This window comes from Mustela putorius, unplaced genomic scaffold (assembly GCF_011764305.1).
Source record: "Mustela putorius furo isolate JIRA1106 unplaced genomic scaffold, ASM1176430v1.1 tig00000827_pilon_pilon_pilon, whole genome shotgun sequence".
In the NCBI taxonomy this organism is placed as follows: domain Eukaryota; kingdom Metazoa; phylum Chordata; class Mammalia; order Carnivora; family Mustelidae; genus Mustela; species Mustela putorius.
Window position 1 is genome coordinate 8,703,830 of NW_025421489.1, and position 22,221 is coordinate 8,726,050.

Below are 22,221 nucleotides of genomic sequence, written 5' to 3' on the forward strand. Positions count from 1 at the left end.
TGACAGCATTTACAGAGGATAGGAAACATTTGAGTGAGGGTTATAGAAGTTTCCTGGGTCTTTCTTCTTTGTATATTTTCGGAGACATGTAAATGATTCTGGAAGTCAGAGAATCCCAAAACCAAAAGGGAGCCTGAAATTATGCAGTTCCTTATCTCCCCCTCAAGATCTCACATAAATTCATTCGTAAAAATATTTACTGAACATCTTTCCTACTACGTACCAGTCAGTCTGTGTGACTCTACAGCAGCCAACTGAGAACTTTCCAAGGTAAGCCTTTTCACAGCCCTTCAGAGAACTTATAAAGCAGCTCATTTAATCAGTTCTAATTATGAGAATGGCCTCCTGATTTGGAGCCTAAATCTATTTCTTCATAACAGCCCTTCATTGGTGCCAAGTCTTCATTCTGGAACAATACAGGTCCACATCTTCTCTTTACAAAGCCCACACCCTCTCTTTTCCAGGCTGTGAAAACTGGAAGTCTTTCAGACATGCCTCACTTGCTGCTGCTGTGGCTTCCAAACCCTCTACGGATTTAGTAACATCATCTGGCTGGTCTACTGGTAGTTAGTATCGTCCTTCAGGTGACGAATCACTCATTTAGCTTAGTCTCTATTTCCGGTAAGGTGGCCATGGAAAGACCATGCAGGATTGGTCATCTCTCTTTCTCTTGACCCGCTATATGGATATGGTCCGTTTTCTCTTTCAATATTTTCTTCAAACCTCTGGTTTATCCTTAATGGTTATTTTTTGAGGGAGGGGGGTGTCTCAATTTGTTCAATGTTCCTATTTAAAATTAGTTTTATTGCATTTTAAGGTATGTGATTAAGTGATTAGAAGTGCAATAAATTAGCAATTTTCCATTTCACTCCTAGAGCTACTCTACTTCTTTGGCTCTTTGGGGAATAAACCAGTTTGGCGGAAACAGAACGGAATGTAAGTCGAAGAGCCAGTTTGATTCCTTAGCAACGGGCTCCCGGACAAGTGGGGTGATGATAACTGACTTCACAGAATTGTCCTAAAAACGAAAAGGTTCTTTTCAATGCCCAGGACGGTGGCTACCACTGAATAAAATCGTTCTCCCTGTGTCTTTGGGTTTTCTCCCCTGCCAGGTTTTCTCCCCTTCCAGGTTTTCCCCTGGAAAACCAAAATATCATTTACTATCAGCAGGGGGAGAATTACATATTTAAATGCATCACTAACCGTACAAGTCTGCATACCTTGCTCTTTTTCATTGCGGATCGATACCAGATTTCCCCCAAATCCTATGCAAGCTTTCCGTGCCTCTTGCCAATTTTTTCTTTCTTCTTCAACAAATCCAAAGATTCTGAAACACTTGGATGAAAAAGGGAAAAAAGGGACTAAATAAAGATACTAGTGTTTGCTCTAAAGAAATGAAAATTTTTCATGAAGCTGATAGCTACGCATAAATTTTCTACAACCAAATAGAGATCCAAAAAGTTAAGTGAGATTTGTCACCCATGAACTTCCTTTGCAAAGTTTTTTTCTTCCTTAGAAGAAAGGACACACCCATTTGGAGACTATCTCCAAGCATACTCTCCATTTCCATAAAGAATTTGGCATAGGAGCCTCTATCTATTCTTGCCTAAAATTTTCTAAAGTCATTGATAAGCCAAAGTTACCTCCGAGCTGAAAGATGTGCATTATAGCTCTCTGTATTGATCAATGCCAAGACTACAACTAATATTCGTAGTACCTTGTTATTGTAAAAATTCCAGCCTTCCTTGCAACCTCCTGGGACTGAAGGCACTGTTGGAATAACAGTGGCATTGATGCTGCTGTTATGTCTCTGGCAGATGAAGGCATTTGGATAACCACAATTAATGTCATTCCAGAACCCTGGTAAAGGACAAAGTAGCCAAGTTAGACTTACATATTTGCATTTAAAAACATTCTTTTAAAAAAACATACTTATGTTTTATAAAGATTCTCAGAAATGGCTGAGACTACAAACATTTTTACACAAGTGACTAGAAAGATCTATGCCCTGTTCTTTTGTTCTTTCACTTAAACTGGTAATAGTTCAACTTTCTAGACAGCTTCCTATGAGCCCAGAATAAACTCAGTGTTGCAGATGTATTATCTAAATAGCCCTTAAGAGCTAATAACAATAATCTAATAATACCTAAACTTAGCTATACCAAGCATTTGCTTAGTGTTTTAGGTATATTGCATCTTTAATCTACTCAACAACAGGTAAATTCTGCCATGATTCTCATTTTACAAAGATGTGGAGAGAGATAAAAGAGATAGATAAGTATTCTGGATATTTTGCTCAAATCAAAACATGAAGAAATGTTACATAAAATGAGAGGTAAGATGTCTGTGTCATGTAGTAGAGCAAATGTCAAACTTCCATTCTCACAAACCAGTGATGCTACTGAAATTAAACTTTTTCTCTGCTTTTCTTGCCTGATTGAAGTGCATGACTTGCTACATTTAGCCTAGGGTTAGGGGAGGGTCAACACAACATGCCACAAGGCAAACTCAAGATTTTTATAGTCTACCTGAATTTGAGTACATGGTCACGCAGTTTTCATCATCATTTGCAAAATTAGGTTCACCTGTGGCCCAAGCCACATAATCCACTTTGCTTCCATCCATCCAACTGTAAAAGAAAATTCAGGCAGTTAGCAAAAATTATCCAAACATTAGGATAATAGGCTACAGCTTGGTGTGCGGAATGGATTAGCCAATGAAGATGAACAGGGCATAGGATCTTAAGCAAACAGAAGAGAAGATTCTAAAGAGACCAGCAGGAAAACTCCCAAGTGGTTGGTGTTTCCTGTGGCATTTTGCTCCTCTTCAGCAACCCAATGTCTTGGCTCGTCTGTCTTCTTTTCCCTCCCTAGAAGAAGCTACCTTTAGTCTTGAAGTGAGAAAGGTCATGGAGATCTCAGTTTCTTTGGAAGGGGACCAGAAGCAAAAAGCCTCTCCAAGTACATATTAGGCATGATTCCCACAAAACAAAACCACCCATAGAGAGAGACCAAGAATTCAGAGTTTCTCGTTAAGCCTATACTCTGATTTTCATATTTATTCTAGGTTTCTCCTAAGGTATGTGGGCTGATGTTTATTTTCATAAATTATGGAAATTCAGGGACTATGAGCTGGAAAGAGAGCAAGAGATCATCAAATGCGACCCTCTCATTTTAGAGATGATTAAAACGGTGCTTGCCCAAAGAAGCATCAAGCATTTCTGATGTTTAAAAATAATGAGTGTGAGTTTGGATCTCTATCTCAAAAATGGCAACTAATGGTCACACAGAACCCATGTGGCTAAAACATCTGTGCCTGAGCCAGGAAGACATATCTGCTCTTCAAACTCAGGAGAACATGTGTATTAGTGAACAAGGAAAGAAACCCCAAAAAATGTATTAATTTCCTCCTTCCCACAGCTTTTCCTGGACCCTGTATCTAATAGAAAACAGTACAGCCATTCCTTTGAAGGGAAAGCATTTCAAGCAGTTGAAAGGGTATTTTAAAGTAATGCTGTGAAAGCACACGTGGGGCAACATAAAAGGACCCTTTAATTCTGTCCACCAAGGATGGTCCAAATGGGAATCATAATTTTCCAAAATAAGTTCAGTATTCATATACGTGTGATACATCTTCTTAGTAGATCACCGGCTAACACATGATGATACCCTAAAACAAAGATAGGTGGAATTATGCAAGATTAAATCTTGAGTTAAATTTGAGTTTTTTGAGAATTATGATGCTGAAAATATTCAACAGGATTTTTAAAAAATTCTTTTTGTCTTTTTAAAGACACTTTTTAGGCAAAATAGATTCTCTGCAGACTGACAGAGACAAGAGGCCACAGTGAAGCAGGTCAGCCCCCTCCAGTCACTCTTGGCAGGGCCCCATCAAAGTCGTATCACCAGCTGGGCTGTGTGTAAGCAGCCCAGACGAGGGCCAGCACCACTCCAGTGTGAGTCCAGCTCCAGGGAGAGGGGAAGAGAACCACATGCCAGTCTGACCGGAAGCAGGCAGCTAGTCTGACTGCAGGCCCCGCCCAGCACTCAAAGCTTCTCAGGGGACCACACAGGGAGAGTGCCTGCAGTCTGGTGCTACTTCATCTCTGATAAACTCCCATCTCTGACTCAACTCAAGCCCAAGGCAGCCCCCAACTGGCCCACGAACACCAGAGGGACCAGACTCTGCCCACAACAGGCAGAGAGCCATCACAGACTGGACCGAAGGTAAATATAGCTCTGCCACAATGGTAGGAACCCCTGTGGTAACACATATAGGTGACAACCTGGAAGCACCATTTTCTGGTGAAAAGGAGACATTGCACTGCAGGACCTCTTCTTCATAAAGCCACTACTTTCAAGTGTGGGAGGCATAGATGACTCTCCTAATGCAGAGAAACAGACACAACAACAGACAGAATGAGGAGAGAGAGGAATACGTCCCAAATGAAAGAGCGGAACAAAATCACAAGAGACCTAAGCAAAATGGAGATAAGAAATATGTCTGATAGAGAATTTAAAGTAATGCTCAAAACAAACTCAATGGACTTGAGAAAAGAGTGCAAGACCTCCATGAGATCCCCTACTAAGAGACAGGAGATGTAAAAAAGAACCAACTAGAGCTATTGGACTCACTAAATGGAAATAAAAATAGGCCACCTGGAATAAATAGCAAACAAAAAGACATAGAAGAATGGATCAGCCACCTGGAGGACAGAGTCATGGGAAGTAATCAAGCTGAACAGATGAGAGGGGGAAAACACACAAAATGACAATAGATCCAGAGAATTCAACAACACTGTTAAGCATAACAGTCACATGACAGGGATCTCAGAAGGAGAAGGGCAAGAAAAGGGGGCAGAAGATTTGTCTAAAGAAATAATAGTAAAAACTTCTGGGAAAGGAAAGAGAAATCCAGATCCAGGAGGCACAGACAACCCCCTACAAAAGTAACCCAAAGAGGTCTGCACCAAGACATAAAGTAAATAAGTTGGCCAATAGTAGTGGTAGAGAATTTTAAAAGCAGCAAGAGAAAGGAAAGCAGTGACATACAAGGGAAACCTCATATGGCTATCGGTGGGTTTTTCAGCAGAAACTCTGCAGGCCAGAAGAAAGCAGCATGATAAATTCCAACTGCTAAAAGGAAAAAAAATCTACAGCCAAGAATACTCTATCCAGCAAGGCTTTCACTTAGAATAGAAGGAGAGATAGAGTTTCCTAGAAAAACAAAAGTTAAAACCAAAACAAGCCGTGTCCCTGTCACACAAGTCATCGGTCTGTGGGTCCCAAATTCACAATCCAGCTGCCCTCCTGCCCAAGTCAGCATGCACGCCCTGCTACCTACTCAATGCCAAGTTAACTCACCTTCACCTCAGATTGCCAAGGGCTCAAACTGAAACTCTTCCCCTCAAATTCTAGCCCCTGTGCTCAAGTTTGTGCACAAAAGTCAGCCTTAATATAACCGCAGAATGAAGCAACCCAAACCATGATACTAATTCTGTGGAATACACAATGGATAAAAGGAGTGTGCTAGGCTGAGAACATTGCCAACAAGCACACCAAAGAACAATACATGCAGTATGTGTCTGGTTAGTAAAAGAAACAAACCTGGGGAAAATAAAACAGGATGAAACCAGAGAGGGAGACAAACAATAAGAGACTCTTCTTAAGCAAAGGAAACAAACTTTGGGTTGTTGGAGGGAAGGTGGGTGGGGGGATGGGGTAGTTGGGTAATGGGCATTAAGGGGGACACTTGATGGAATGAGCACTGGGTGTTCTATGCAACTGATGAATCACTGAACTCTACCTCTGAAAGTAATAATACACTATATGTTAATTAATTGAATTTAAATTATAAAAAGGAAACCCACAAAAAAAGTAAAGATGCTTTTCAGATTGAGAACTCAGTAGGATTTTTAAAAATGTATTCAGCAAAACTAGTCTCAAAGTAACTCTTAGATGTTTATCAAATCATTCTCTGAAGCAAAGTTGTTTCATTTTGATGTACTTACATAAACTTTTTATCCAAGCTGATCTGTAAGCCAATAAAATATGCTGGTTGTGCATCATTTCTGTTTACCTAAAAGGCAGAAGTTTACCTATAGTTCATTCCTTACTTATATAATAAGTAAATTCTTTTTTTTTTTTAAGATTTATTTATTTATTTGAGAGACAGAGAGAGCATGAGCAGGGGGAGGGGCAAAGGGAGAGGAAGAGAGAGAATCTCAAACAGACTTTGTTCTGAGTGCAGAGCCCAGTGTGGGGCTGGATCTCAAGACCCCAAGTTATGACCTGCACCAAAACCAAAAGTGATGCTCAACCAACTGAGCCACCCAGGCACCCATATAATAAGAAAATTCTTAAATAAACTTTATTTATTAATGAGGCAGCCCATTTGGGACATTTTCTAAGGGAGGATTCATGCAGAAATTTTGTTGTACATTCAAAGTTCTGTTTTTTATAGAAATAATAAGAAAAATATTGAGGTGCTTGGTTAAGTCAGAGAAGCATGTGACTTTTGATCTTGGGGTTGTGAATTTGAGCCCCACGTTGGGTATAGAAATTAAATATGCTTTAAATAAAAGAAAAAGAAAAATATACACATCATATAAGAACCTGAATTTTAAAACAAATACCTCAAATCATTCTCTCTTATACCAAATGCTTATAGTAATTAAATTATTGAAGATATTCTTTTTAAAACAAAGTAACCATTTGGTATTTTGCTTCTAAGGAAAGCATATAATTTGTACAATTTAAGGAAATATCCTAAAAATTCCAAACCAAGATATACCCACAAAGATGAAAATAAGTCAGGCTACTCTTTAATACCTTTGTAAGCAAATGAATGTTTATTCTTTCATTATGTTCACCTTATTTTTGTCTGCTCTCTTTCTTACCTCCCTTCTGGTAAGGATTCCATGAAGATCTTAAAAAAGAAATACTGAGCTAAGGACCTTTGGAAAGAATAAACTGTACTCTACTATATGACAATTTTGGTACAGCAAAGAAAGATGTTTATGTAAATAATCAAGCTGTACTTTTAACCAACAATTTGGTCCAGCTAAGATAGATATTTAAGTAATCAAGCTACACTATACACAAAGCGTCCAGGATTGACATATAACAAGTAGTTAAGAATTATGATCTTCGAAAATCAAATTAGTGAACTCAAAGCCATGATGTCTGGGTCCATACAAAGCCTCAACTAAAAACATTCCAGGTTTTGTGATTCTGCACTGAATATTTAAGCCATCAGGTCACTCATTTCTGCTATAGCACCACCACCACCCCTCCCTTGGCATGGACATCTTTCTCCTGACCTGAGAAAATTCAAATTCAGCCCATAATTTGAAACTATACCATCGGGTACCAATAGTAGACATTATAATTTTTTTTTATCACGTCACTGTTTCATTCTTCAATTGATCAAATTCTTACATATTTCCACAGAAACTTCTTTTTACTTTCACTTTGAATAGAAACAAGATCACCAAAGTTCCTCTTGCAAAATTCTCGGGCATTGTCCATGGTTTTCTTCTCTTTGCTAAAATAATACTGGTAGTCTTTGTAAATAACCCACCCATCTTCGGTGACTGGTGGATCTGAAAAATTAATGAAAAAAGGATGATGAAGTTTACTTAGACAAATTCAAGAATCTGGTTCTTGTGGTACACAAAAGTGGAAAGGACAAAGTAGCTTTGTCAGCAATCTCTGCAACTCTGAGAGACCAGAATAAGCAGGATAGTTATGCCAAATACAGACTGAATTACTGAAGGCCAGATAGCTGCTTTGCTCCAACTCTGGAAGTTTTTCTCCTCATTTAAGTTCCATGTACGGTCAGTCATTGGGTAAAAGAAGTCCCAATGTTACTTTTATCAATGGGATTGCATAGCTGGCAGGACTTACATACCTGCACATATGATGTTCTGAGTTCAAGAAGTGGAAGCTGGGAGAAATCAACTTTCATCTCAATATAACAAAGAGCCTGTAACAGATGAACTTGGGCACTTCAGTATGTAACTGGAGAAAAAAGGAATTCACACACCAGGCGGGCTCCTAAGCCTTCTCCCAAACCATGGTGTTCCACAATCTGGGCTACTGTAGGCTCAATATGAGCCCCCAAAGGTATCCATGGCCTAATCTCTGGAATCCATAAATGTTACCTTGTATAGAAAAGGGAACTTTGTACAGGTGATTAATTTAAGGGTCTTGAGATGGAGAGAGATCCTATTATCATCCGGTGGGCCCTAATGTAATCACAAATATCTTTTAGGAAGGACATCCGACTACAGACGAATGTAATGTGATAAATGAAGCAAGGTGCTACACTGCTGGCTTTTCAAGATGGAGAAGGGGGCCACGAGCTAGCAAATGCAAGGAATGCAGTTCTAGAAATTAGTAAAGGCAAGGAATCAGATTCTTCCTTAGAGCCTCTGCAGGAAGCACAGTCCTGCCAATGTTGGCCCGGTGAAACTGACTTCAGATTTCTGAATAAGTGTGTGTTGGTTTAAGGCAATGAGTTTGTGAGGGGCACCTGGTGGTTCAGTCACTGAGCAGCTGCCTTTGGCTCAGATCATGATCCCAGAGTCCTGGGACCGAGCCCCAAGCGGGCTCCTTGCTCTGCCAGAGGCCTGCTTCTCCCTCCCCAATCCCCCTGTTTCTCCCTCCCCAATCCCCCTGCTTGCGTTCCCTCTCTCACTGTGTCCCTCCCTGTCAAATAAATAAATAAGTAAAATCTTAAAAAAAAAAGGGGGGGGGCACTGAGTTTTTGGTAATTTGTTACAGTAAGCCCTGGAAAACAAACTTTTTACATTACTAAAAAGAGGAGATCTGGCCCCTGGGATATGATTCAAGAGCCCTTAAGACTGCATTAAAATGCCTTATGTTTGTGCCTAAGATCCACACTTTCTGTCTAGAGGAAAAGATCCAACTTTCACAAGATTCTCAAAGATACTGAAAATTCCTAGGTATAAGTACATTTCATAGAGAAAGGAGAAAGAAAGAAAAAAGATTATCAGTATGCAGATCAGAAAACAAGGAAACACCTACTGTCTTGAGGAGCTGGTGTTGGCTCAGGTTTGGGTGTTTGTCCTGAAAAACAAAAGGAAATCAGATTTTTTAAAGTGTGCTTGAACTTCTGCAATCCCATGTCCTTCTGATTTTACTATTTTCATGGGTCAAAATATCTAAAAACACAACTGTTCTCTCTTTGTCTTTCTCTCTTCCACTCTCCAATTCTCCCATCAGGCCATGGAGTTGGAGAAGAAAGGACAGAAGAACTAGGTAAGTCATTGCCACCAGAAATTGGAAGATACTTTTCAGGCCCAACAAATGGTGTCATGGAAAGAAAAGAAAGGAACAGAGGTGTTGGATTCAGAAAGCCTGGCTTCAAGTCTCAGATGGGGTTTAAATCGCGTACCTTCAATTCTGTCAACAGCTAAAAGGAATTAGTCATACGTGTAAAGAGGTGGGGTAAAATACATGTGTTACTGGTATGGAGGAGATACTCAATAGATGTTTGGTTGACAGTTACAACATCTTATAATCAGCTGTGAAACTACTTAAAATTTCATTATTTGAAACCGTTAGAGATGAACTTTTTATTTATAAAATATTTTCTTCAAAGAATCTTATTTTTATTAAATGTATTGTTTTACTAAACCTGAACAAAATATTTTTCTTTCTAAGTAGTCAATATATCGGGATGTTGCGAGAACCTGATAAAAGGCAGGTTCCCCAGATGGTCTCATGCCATTAACACCTGTAAGTATAGAGCTACCAACAGTACATGGAGACGCTAGTCATCGGTGGCATGGAGATCCCTAAAGAAAAACTGGCCACTACTTATGCCTTCATTCTGAAAACTGTGAAAGCACTAATCTATGAGAAGTGAGGAAGACTCAGAGGGACAGTGAGAGAGCAACAGTGTCTCTAGCAAGTAGCCAAGGTCCCCAACAGCAGAGGGCAATGTGGTTCCACTGAACTGTTTACAAAAGAGGAAGCTTACATACATGGTGGTTCCAGGGAAGATCTGTTTATTCCTTGATCTTAACCTAAGAACCTGGATCCTTGGACCTCAATGCCTGACTTGGGTTTGTGGAACTTTCTGAGTTCCAGATCATGACTGACAGCATGCAGTAATATTTTTTGGCCACCAGTAACAACGCTGGGAATCACAGCACCAGAGGTCTCAAAATGGTGCTTGTTCTTTGTGCTAAAAACATTTATTTAAGAAATCCATATTTAGACTATTTGGGAAACTTTCACCTATCGGAGGGCTAACATAGGTCAGAGGGTAAATTTTCCAAAAAAGGAATGGCGTTTGCATGACTCTGCTTGCCGAGTAAAGTACCCACCCACTTCCGCCCCCTATAGAACCTGAGCCAGAAACACAGCTTGTGAGAACGACTTTAGAGGACGTGACTCTTGTCCAGGATTCCCGGGTGGCCTTTTGATCTTCTGTTCCTTTGGAACATTTATCTGTACTCAGTGACTTCATTCTGATCCTGTGAAATGATGGCCCCTGCCAGTTCCCTTATTTAGTTATTTTTTTTGTTCGTTTTTTGGTTCTGCTAATAAAGGGAAAATACTGGGATATCAGGAGGTTAGTTCTCCAACGTGAGATAAAATAAAAGACCGGTTAACATACCTTTTTGTATCTGGCAAATCCAGTTGTTAAGATGTTCACAGTTAATATCGTTCCAGGACATACCAGAGTCCCCTTTCAACTCACCACAGTATTCAACATTTTGATAATTGTTAGGTTCTCCATAAGCCCAATTTTCATATGAAACCTATGTCCAAAATATTACATTGCAACCATTAATCATTTTTATCAGGCCATTTCCTATCATTTATCCAAGTAGGAAAGTAAAGGTATATTAGTATTTTTTTTTAAATTCCATTTACTTTTCTTTGCAATAGCTTTGTTTTGAAAACAAGGTTTATGAAAATGGGTGAGAAAGAAATAGCTTGCCTTACATGGAAATTCTCAAAGTTGAAGAGAATATGCTGTTACTATACTATAAAATCCTCTTTGGTCTTATTCATAGAATGGATGCAGGGTCACAAAAGTGGGATTTATATATGGGAAAAACTTGGCAAAAAAAAGCCCCACTTCTCAGTGTTGGGAGTTCCTCAATCTCTAATATCCCTAATTCTTAAGGGCTAATATTTCAGTGTGTTGTTGGAAACTTTTCTCTTCATTAGACAGAGAAGTACAATTAGTTCTTCTTTTAAAGGAAAAAGACTTATGAAATACTGCTAACCAAGTGACCAGCCTTCATGTAAATTAACAGTGGAAATCAATGGCGGGCTGGGTTCCGGTCTACTTTGTAGTTTTCAGTGTGGAATCAGAGCCAACAGTTCTAGACAAAGTATTTTCCAGATATCAATATGAAATCTGAGTGTCAATGGAACTACCAAATAAATCACTTTACTCAAGGGCCTTGAAAAGTTGCTGATGGTTTCTAAGAGGAGGTAGAACTGAAATTACATAAAATCACTTCCTGGGATGACTAGAACACGAAATGTGGCCGGCATGTGCCCAAGCCTCTCACTTCTCCATTCCCGAGAATGGGGAAGGCTGGCAAGGCCCAGGGGTTACTAGTAGATTCTCAAAAGTTGTTTCCAGATCTCCTGATCTATAAGAAGCTATAAAATGCTCAATTTTTTATATTGTTCTTAATTATAATTCTAATACAGTTAACATACTGTGTAATGTTAGTGATTCAACAATCCTACACATTGCTCAGTGCTCACCAAGGTAAGTTCACGCTTTGTCCCCTCCACCTACTTCACCCATCCCCCACCCACCTCCCCTCTGGGGAGCACTACTTCGGTCTCTATAGTTAAGGATCTGTCTCCTGGTTTGTTTCTCTTTCTCCATTGCCCGTTTGTTTTGTTTCTTAAATTCCACCTGTGAGTGCAATCATCTGGTATTTGTCTTTCTCCAGTCCTGACTTATTTTGCTTACCATTGCACTCGCTAGCTCCATCCGTGTTGTTGCAAATGGCAAGATTTCATTCTTACCTTATGGCTGAATAATATCTCATTGCATATAGATATATATATACACCACATCTTCTTTACCCATTCATCCATCACTGGGCACTTGGGCTGCTTCCCTAGTTTAGCTATTGTAAATAATGCTGCAATAATGATAAGGGCTCATGGGTTCTTTTGAATTAATGTTTTCATATTTTGGGGGTAAATACCCAGTCGTGCTATTGCTGGATCAGAGGATAGTTCTATTTTTAACTTTTTGAGGAACCGCCATACTGTTTCCCAGAGCAGCTGCACTGGTTTGCATTCCCAACAAGAGGGCACAAGGGCTCTGTCTTCTCCACATCCTCGCCAACACTTATTTAAAATGCAACTTTTGAGAAATTTAACTACTTGCACACCAGTTTTACAATGATAGAATGAAAACATTATCTTATTTAAACAGTGAAATGAGTTTTCTAATTTTTTTTTCATCCAGTCCACCGTGTTTATAAGCTTGGGTGAACAGGAGAACTGTATCAGGGCAGGAGCAGAATAATGATCCAAAATAACATTTACTTTTGCATAGAAAAATGTTTGTAGCTATCACAATAGCCTGTCTTACCAAAAATTTGGATTAAGCCCAAGGATAACATCAAAATAAATACATGATAAAGAGAGAAAATGATATATTAAATCAAATTACTCACAGGAGAACCATCACTCCAAGTAAAGCCCTCTGAAGGACTTCCATATGTCAATCCCAACCAAAACAGCTCATGGTAGCTTCCGCTAGCCCTGCAATTTACAAGACATAAAGAAAGCTTATGTTATCGGATGAAACAAGTCTATATATGGGAAAAACTTGGCAAAAAAAAGCCCCACTTCTCAGTGTTGGGAGTTCCTCAATCTCTAATATCCCTAATTCTTAAGGGCTAATATTTCAGTGTGTTGTTGGAAACTTTTCTCTTCATTAGACAGAGAAGTACAATTAGTTCTTCTTTTAAAGGAAAAAGACTTATGAAATACTGCTAACCAAGTGACCAGCCTTCATGTAAATTAACAGTGGAAATCAATGGCGGGCTATAAGCTATTAGCTATAAGAGCTAATCAAATTTGAAAGTTACCTTCCAAACCAGGTCATGAGATTCAGTGACTAAATATAAGCATTATACAATTGCATTTTGGTACAGCCTATAAGTATACTGAAAACAAGACACCACTTGAGAATATATACTTGGAAAGCACTGACAGTCATTCATTTATTAACATTTCTTTAACATTTAATACGATTTATTGAGTGCCTTGTACTTTCATTTTTTTTTAAGATTTTATTTATTTATTTGACAGAGAGAGAAATCACAAGTAGGCAGACCAGCAGGCAGAGAGAGAGGGGGAAGCAGGCTTCCCGCTGAGCAGAGAGCCTGATGCGGGGCTTGATCCTGGGACCCTGGGATCATGACCTGAGCCAAAGACAGAGGCTTAACCCACTGAGCCACCCAGGTGCCCCGTGCCTCTACTTTTATAGAGCAATTCATCACAGGATTTATACCTATAAAATTAAAGCACTGGAAGTGAAACCAGATCAAAAAGGTCCTTTGGATTTGAGACACAATATAGGCACTCCAAGTAGCATTATGAGTCGACAGTTTCAAAAATATAAGAATTTTCTCAACATCATTAGCACCAAATAGGTAAAAGAAAGGAGTATTACACAGAAAAGACACTTACGTTATTAACCGCCATATTGCTTGCTGTTCTTCTTTATTATTGATACTAGCTAGGTCACCGCCCAGAGCTTTACAAAAATCTCGAGATTCAAACCAGGTTTTCTTCTCATGCTTTCCTTTTGCAAACAGCTAAAGATGATATCATTTCAGAATTTATTTTATACTCGATTGCTTATCAAATCAAGAGAGATAATTTTTTACTTTTCTTAAATTTATTTTTTATTTATTTTCAGCATAACAGTATTCATTATTTTTTCACCACACCCAGTGCTCCATACAATCTGTGCTCTCTCTAATACCCACCACCTGGTACCCCAACCTCCCACCCCCCCACCCCTTCAAAACCCTCAGATTGTTTTTCAGAGTCTATATCTCTCATGATTCACCTCCCCTTCCAATTTCCACCAACTCCCTTCTCCTCTCTAGCTCCCCATGTCCTCCATGCTATTTGTTATGCTCCACAAATAAGTGAAACCATATGATAATTGACTCTCTCTGCTTGACTGATTTCACTCAGCATAATCTCTTCCAGTCCTGTCCATGTCGCTACAAAAGTTGGGTATTCGTCCTTTCTGATGGAGGCATAATACTCCATAGTGTATACGGACCACATCTTCCTTATCCATTCATCCGTTGAAGGGCATCTTGGTTTTTTCCACAGTTTGGCGACCGTGACCATTGCTGCTATAAACATTGGGGTACAGATGGCCCTTCTTTTCACTACATCTGTATCTTTGGGGTAAATACCTAGTAGTGCAATGGCAGGGTCATAGGGAAGTTCTATTTTTAATTTCTTGAGTAATCTCCACACTGTTCTCCAAAGAGGCTGCACCAACTTGCATTCCCACTAATTTTTTACTTTTGATGAGATTTCACTCTATCAAAAGTAAGACACTGCTATGGCACAAAGCAATGTAATTGTCTTGGTTGAAAATCAATTTAGGGCTAAGTATTTGGGTAACAAAATGTGTAGAATGATATTTTGTTGAGAAAACCTTAGAAAATAAAAGCATTTTACAGCAAAGGAGAAATTAGATTAAAATCTTGCAGGTATACTGAAAAGTTATAAAAGTATATAAAAATTTCAGGCATATTGGTTAGGTATACAGCTCATTGTAGAAGACAGGATTAGTTTGGTTAAGTGTTAGATGGAAAGAGAGAACAGATTTATTATTATTATTATTATTATCTTAGAGAGAGAGAGAAAGCATGTGCAAGCAGGGGGAGGGACAGGGCAGCAGGAGAGAAAGAGAGAGAATCTTAAGCAGGCTCCCTGATTTGAGATCAAGAGCCAGACATTCAACTGACTGAGCCACCCAGGGGCCCCGAATAACTTTTTTTTTTTTAAAGATTTATTTATTTATTTATTTGACACAGAGAGAGAGAGATCACAAGTAGGCAGAGAGGCAGGCAGAGAGAGAGAGGAAGGGAAGCAGGCTCCCTGCCAAGCAGAGAGCCCGATGCGGGACTCGATCCCAGGACCCTGAGACCATGACCTGAGTCGAAGGCAGCGGCTTAACCCACTGTGCCACCCAGGCGCCCCTGAATAACTTTTGATACAGAGAAATTAAACACAAATAAGGAAAAAACTTCCAAGCAAACAAAAATTGTGCCAGAGTTTGTTATTCTGTTTAGCTTAAACAATGCATAACCAGGCAGTCTTTCAATACTTCGTTTTTAGTGTCTTTACTATGGTCTTGTCTTTTTTTTCCTTACAGTTGCGTATTTTAACAACTGTTGGAGCACATGCCACAAAAGACACTTGCTTGGCAAAGCATCTAAAAAGGTGATAAGCTGAACTAAATTTAACAGATTATGTAAATTAGGAAATATCTCATATTATCGTGAGGTCTGTATGAAATGGAATTGCAGACTGGGAAATACCTACCTTTATGCAAACACTATAGGAGTCCATTGTATCTACCAACTTTTATAATTTTTATTTATTGCTTCTCATGAGTCATGGTCCCCACCATCACAGGTTTGTGGGAAATGGGATTTGCTCGCAAGAGACCATGGCTGCCCAGCTGTCACTAAGCAACCCAAGGCAATCTTCACCTTGACCCTATCTTGAGCCATCTGGACAGAAGTATCTTGAGCAAGTTTCCAGTAATTCCCAAGACTCCTGTGAGAACTTCAACCTGCTCCACTGTGACATAAGATTTTATTTTCTTAAATAAATTTACCATCACCTAAGTTTTAATAATAACTCCCTTACCTTCATATGTACAAAGATAGTCCATCTATTTCCAAAAAAATTTTTGGAAATTTTTTAGTGAAGCACATATTCCAATTTGTTAAATACCTACCTGGGCAACATCTCTCCCAGAACCCTGTTCGCTTCACAGCTCTGAAGAATTCTGCTACTTCTCTCAAAACCCTGCAACAAATCTGCTCAGCCTACCACCTTGGGGGAATGACTGTGCATAGGATGAAACAGGCCTTTGTGTAGTCAATGCCAAAGTTTCCAGATGCCACAACAAACACCTGACTTGCTTTGTGTTCCTCCTCAATTAACCCATTTACAAAATCCTCTCCTGTCTTGCTCCTATACATTCCCTTCTAGGTAAATTACATGTTTACTCGAAACTGCCTAACCAGGATTGAACAGGTTATCAGTCTCTAGCAGTGGGAGTGACTAAACCGACTAGCCACACCCCTTGAGTTACAGAAGACTAACTACCTCATTCTTCTTCTTTTTTTTTTTTTTTTAAGGTTTTATTTATTTGAGAAACAGAGAATGAGAGGGAGAGAGAGCATGAGAGGAGAGAGGTCAGTGGGAGAAGCACACTCCCTGCCAGGCAGGGAGCCCAATGTGGGACTCGATCGCAGGACTCCATCGCAGGACTCCAGGATCATGACCTGAGCTGAAGGCAGTCACTTAAGCAACTGAGCCACCCAGGCACCCTAACTACCCTCATTCTGATACATGTTAGTAATTCTAGTTTTCCCTCAACTTGAGCTATCTTACAAGGCATGCCATGGCCATGTGCCACTGAAGGGACTGAATGAAAGAGGTCCTGAGAGGGGGACACTAGAGAATAATATCATTAAGCAGGAGATACGCACATTTCTGTATTTGACTAGAACTAACCTTCTCCAGAAAGGATATGACTTATAAGAGTGAAAAAAGTACCCCAATGCATAAATCACTGATGTTTTTGTCTCATTTGTTTTGGTCAACTTGACTCCCTAAGGAGAGAATAGATGGCGTGACCTTGGAATGGATGAAGTGAGAACAGAATATCAAATTATCATTTAAACGGCACAGAACAGCCATGTGCCCCTACCTAGCTGAGCCTTCCTCTCCCAGCAGGTGTAACAACCAGGGGCTAAATCAGAACAGTGGAGCATCACCTCTAGGATGCCTATGGGCACGATCTGTCCACGTACCTAAAAACTTGGACTCTAAGAACAGGGCGAAATGAGACACAGTGGGAGAGCACGAGGGCAAACAGAAATGTTCACTAAGATGCAAAGAGTTGGGAGCTCAGACTAAGCCGAGGAAGCTTGGCAGAGAGAAGAGACAGAGGGAGGGTGATGAAGGCAAGCGAGTGAAGAAAGCTTCTGTGAGTCACGTTTGTTGGTTGAAATGCAATTTGTCATTAGTGTGAACCCAAGGAGAGCTTTTTAAGGAACGGAAGCCCAGATCACCTTCCAGATGAATAAAATTGGAATTTCTGCAGGTCGAGCCTGAGCGCCGTGGTTTGGGGTTCTATTTTGATTCCTCGTGTGATTCTTAAGGCCGAAACCCATTCCACATTCTTTATTGACTTAGCGATCGATACTCACCTTGAAACACAAGCTTGTTTTACCGCTGGTGCCCCAATCCTCTGGACATTTGGGTTCGGGGGTTGTCGTGGGCTCCGGTGGGCGAGTGACTCCCTCTGCCCAGTGTTTGCACACATATTTTGCTTTTTCTTCACATCTCAAAACATCCCACAAGCCCCCTGCAACTCCAGTTCTCATGGCAACACATCCTGTTTTCCGCCCTGTATTAAATACACAAAGCCAAAGTCACTTAACGGGTGCTACTGACGGCTGGCCATGCTCGCAGAAGACAGTACACACTGGACTGTGAACTATGTGGTGGAGTCTGCACATGAACAAGGGTGCCTGTGTGGTTCAGTGGGTTAAGCATCTGCTTTCATCTCAGGTCACGATCCTGGGGTCCTGGGATCAGGTCCCTCATCGGGGCTCCTTGCTCAGTGGAGTGCCTGCTTTTCCTTCTGGATGCTGCACCCCCTGCTTGTGCTCTCTTTTAGTCAAATAAATAAACAAAATCTTAAAAAATTTTTTAGAAAGTCTGCATATGAAGAGAAAATATAGAGGAGAAATCTGGCAGTGTTTGGCAATTCATTTATGCTATTTTGACCTGTTATTTACCTTTTCTTTGCATGGCCCACATCCCTAACAGAATTTTGATCTCCTACATCAGAGTTTTGTTTTGTTTTTTTTTAAGATTTTATTTATTTGACAGACAGAGATCACAAGTAGGCAGAGAGGCAGGCAGAGAGAGAGAGATAGGGAAACAGGCTCCCTGCTGAGCAGAGAACCTGATTCGGGACTCGATCCCAGGACCCTGAGACCATGACCCAAGCTGAAGGCAGAGGCTTAACCCACTGAGCCACCCAGGCGCCCCCTACATCAGAGTTTTGATAACATTTTGTATTTCTAACATCTTTCAGGGTGCTCCCCATATAGATATCTAATAATATAATGATTTTAGTATGACAAAATTTACCATAATGGCAAAAGTAGTGGTTTAATTTTTTTTAAGTTTTTTAAAAGCCATTTCCCCCCCCATGGGGCCCTTATAGGTTTCTCAGAACAGAAATTTTTCACAGACTTCAAAATGAAATACAACTGAGCTAGAGATTTTAGTTATTTATTGACTTTGCAACTACCTTGGACCTGTTTCCTCACCTTAATATGCAAATATCACCTATCTTGGAGTTGTGATGAGGACCAGCTTTAATGGATAAAAAGGCTCATAAAATGAGGACTATAGTCAGCTTAACAATTTATAAATCTATTTTACAGTTGTGATTATTTCCAAATGGTAATTCATTAAGATAGAACTTTGAAAACACCAAGAATCTATGCTGCTAGCATGAGATAATCTTGTATTATTATTTTTTTAATGGACACTCAGGGTTTAGAGGTAACTCTAAAAGTTCTGGGAAGGCACATATTTCCCAAAACATTTTCTCTAAGATCTCTGATTTCTCTAAGATCTCTGATTCTCTATGGCTCTGATATCATCCATTTTTATTCCCTAAGGACATTCCAAAATTAATCCCTCAACATCCTACCACTGAATGATCAACACCCATAAAAATAAGGAGTTTGACCAAGAGAGTAAGAATTATCACTCCTACTGATGCTAAAATACATATATATTTTTCTTATATTTTTTTTAATATCCTCCACTTAATTTTTTTTTAATATCCTCCCCAGTTAATTTCAAAACAACTGAAATCCTACTGCCTTTCAGAACATTCAGTAATTCACCAAGAATCCCACTATCCACATTTTCTCTGTCAATAACTTGAGAATACAAATTAAAAGGACTTCTGAAGATTAGGACTTGTTAGGCCAAGTAGTAAGTTCATGCACTTGAACTAACAGTTCTCCTTTAGCTTTTCACCCAGACACAATGAAACATTTGCTGTTAAAGATGTGGAATTTTTGGAAGGTGTCACAGTGGATAATGTCACATGCTGTGATACCAGTGAATAAAGGCGGAAAACAATCATTCGGAGACTATTTCCGGAACTACTTACTAGGGAAGGTAAATCCAAACTGATGGAGAGGCATGGCGGTGTTCACGCCAAGTGACACAGATTTGGGAGTCACACAGGCTAGTCTAAGCCCACGCCTAGAATATTTCTACTCACATATGTTTTCTGAGTTCTAGTTTCCACATCTTTAAAATAAAGATCCTTCAACTTACCTGGAAGATTTCTTTAAAAAGATAAAATAAGATCCGGACATACAAAAGGCTAAGCAAGGCAGTGCACACAAGACCGTGAAATAATACATCCCACGCAAACATGGTTCTTTGCCCTGCCACCAAAGACCAGTGATGGTTCTATTCATCGTTGCACTCAAAAGTTTCAAATCCCTTTCATATAGTTTCAAGGGTACAGGAATAAATTAGCCATTTAGAACATCTGTGGCCATTTAGAATTTCCTAAATATTTTTCAGAGTAGTAGCAGACAATGAGTAGTTTTATCTTCTTTATTTTCTTAGACCAATGTGAACTAGTTAGAAAATTTAAAAAAAAAAGAAAGTGAAATACAAAATGCTGAGAACATAATTAATATATACAGTCTGTCTGGAAAGGTACACGGAAAGATAATGGACTGGTAGAATGAATGAAAACCTCAGCCCCAAGCAATTCACATACCTGGCATATCTGAATTCCAATGGGTGAACTGAACCTTTTCCTCAATGGTCCATTGAAAGGTCCCTTTGTTTTGCACATCTGAAAGTCCCGTCCAAAAATACCTTTCAGGCCTCAATCCAACAAAACTGGTCAGAAAGGCTTGTTCATATCTTAAGAAAAAAAAAATTAACTACATTTTAGAAATGTGAATTTTTCCAATTAGCCACATGAAATGTAACTCAGTTTTATGTTTAGGTTATGGTTTAGTTGGTAATCCAAACATCTTGTGTCCTAGGGATAGGTCATTTAAATTATGCAAATTTCTACTAAGGAAATGAGGGGGAAATATAAGAGAGCTAAGTAAATAAAATCATTCAAATATACTCAAACAATTCCTCTCTATTCCTCACCAGCCCCTCTGCCCCTTCTCGAATTATAAGAGAATTCTGGAAAAGCAAAGGAGAAGACTACAGCATTTCAAAATACATTGTTTAAAAACTTAGTCCAATTTCCAAATATTTAAATGTTCTATACAATTCTTGGTTAAGAAAACTGTGAGGTCATAACGTTATCAAGGAGGATACAGATGGAAAAATCTGTTGGCTGTCGACCATACCACCCTGAACGCGCCCGATCTCGTCTGATCTTGGAAGCTAAGCAGGGTCGGGCCTGGTTAGTACTTGGATGGGAGACCCCCACAATTTTATTCTCATCTCAGGTCTGAAACAGAAGAGAAAACTGAGAAAAATAGAGAAGCAGAGATTCAAACTCTAGAAAGAACTGGGAGCAGAGTCAGAAATTCCCACATTTTCTCTCCTTTTGGCTCTCATCCACGTATTGGCATAATCTGGTAATGACACAATTTGGTTAGTAAAGCGACCAAAGTTTGTCTTCACAGCCAAACATTACACAATAAGGCAGCAATGTAGGCAAAAATCTTTCTTTGGAGCAAAATAAAAATGAGACTCAAAGTTTCCAGGAACAAAGAGAGGTGGATGACTTCAGAGAGAGTAGAGAGGGAAATGGAGAGGTTACCATAACATAACATTTGTATGATCTTAATCTGAGTAATTTCATTCCCTAAATTGAACAAACAAAAAAATTTAAAAGTCCTAAACTCAGTATTTCTCAAATGTCTAGAAACCAAATTTGACCACAATTTGTGAGCTCCTGAATATAAATATCATAGAAAACAAAACTAAAATATAAAATTGTTTTATATTTTATAAATATAATGCAAATATTATAATATTATAATTTATAAATATTATAAATATAAATATTATAAATATTGGAGCAGCAATCTCTGCTCCAATAAACCAAAAGATCCACTACAGGGAAGCTCAGAATATGTTCCCATAGTACTTACAGTGGTAAAGTTCACCTTGTCATAAGATAAAAAGTATCTACATTCAGATTTTCACGCATTAGCATTATAGGAGTTTGCTACAAATATTAGACATTAAACCATATGTGAAAAAGAATATGGTTGAACTACAAGCACTTTTACCGAGACTATACAAATTCTATGATATCTTTCTTTTTTGGTTTTATCAAAGGATTTTTTCATATCAATAGTATTCTCTATATTTTATTGGGTGTGTCTTGAAAGGCCAATGGACATAATTTTTTGTATTTAAACTAGATACACTTTTCCCTTTTTATTACAAGTCAAATGCACATTTTAGAATTTAAGTATCTTCTATGCCTAATCCAGTGCTTTGAAAATATTAAGGGAAAAATAAATAAAAACTAAAACCTTAAAGATGGCTGGGACTCTAGAAGTAAAAATTATATAAAATGTTCTACGTCTATGTGATTTTGATATTTCTGACCTATCAGTCTAGTAAACCTAGCAATGCACACACACACACAAAAGCAAACAAACAAACAAACAAAAAAAAAAACAAACAAGCAACAAAAATAAGAAGAATGTAACAAAAGAAAGCAACAAAAACAGAAGAATGTAAAGGAATAATAAAATATTCAGTAAATCTCTCTACTAGCTTTTTAGGTGGAGATAATGGTAAAGATAAAAAGTAACTTTTTTTAACTAATAAATTTTACTTAGTTTCCCTGCTTGAAAAAATTAATCCATATTAGGTCAGAAAAAAG

General features: G+C 38.9%; 1 protein-coding gene across 1 annotated transcript in view; it reads right to left on the reverse strand.

Moving 5' to 3' along the window:
• Nucleotides 1–22,221, reverse strand: part of MRC1 (mannose receptor C-type 1) — a 100,852-nt gene that overhangs the window by 25,062 nt on the left and 53,569 nt on the right. The window contains exons 11-21 of the mRNA XM_045085022.1: nt 20,128–20,276; nt 17,507–17,706; nt 13,716–13,843; nt 12,695–12,782; nt 10,651–10,795; nt 9,051–9,092; nt 7,440–7,603; nt 6,011–6,078; nt 2,529–2,629; nt 1,718–1,860; nt 1,221–1,335 (exon numbers count right to left, since the gene is read on the reverse strand). Of these exons, the coding sequence (XP_044940957.1) occupies nt 1,221–1,335; nt 1,718–1,860; nt 2,529–2,629; nt 6,011–6,078; nt 7,440–7,603; nt 9,051–9,092; nt 10,651–10,795; nt 12,695–12,782; nt 13,716–13,843; nt 17,507–17,706; nt 20,128–20,276 (1,343 nt within the window). The remainder of the gene's footprint in view (nt 1–1,220; nt 1,336–1,717; nt 1,861–2,528; nt 2,630–6,010; nt 6,079–7,439; nt 7,604–9,050; nt 9,093–10,650; nt 10,796–12,694; nt 12,783–13,715; nt 13,844–17,506; nt 17,707–20,127; nt 20,277–22,221) is intronic.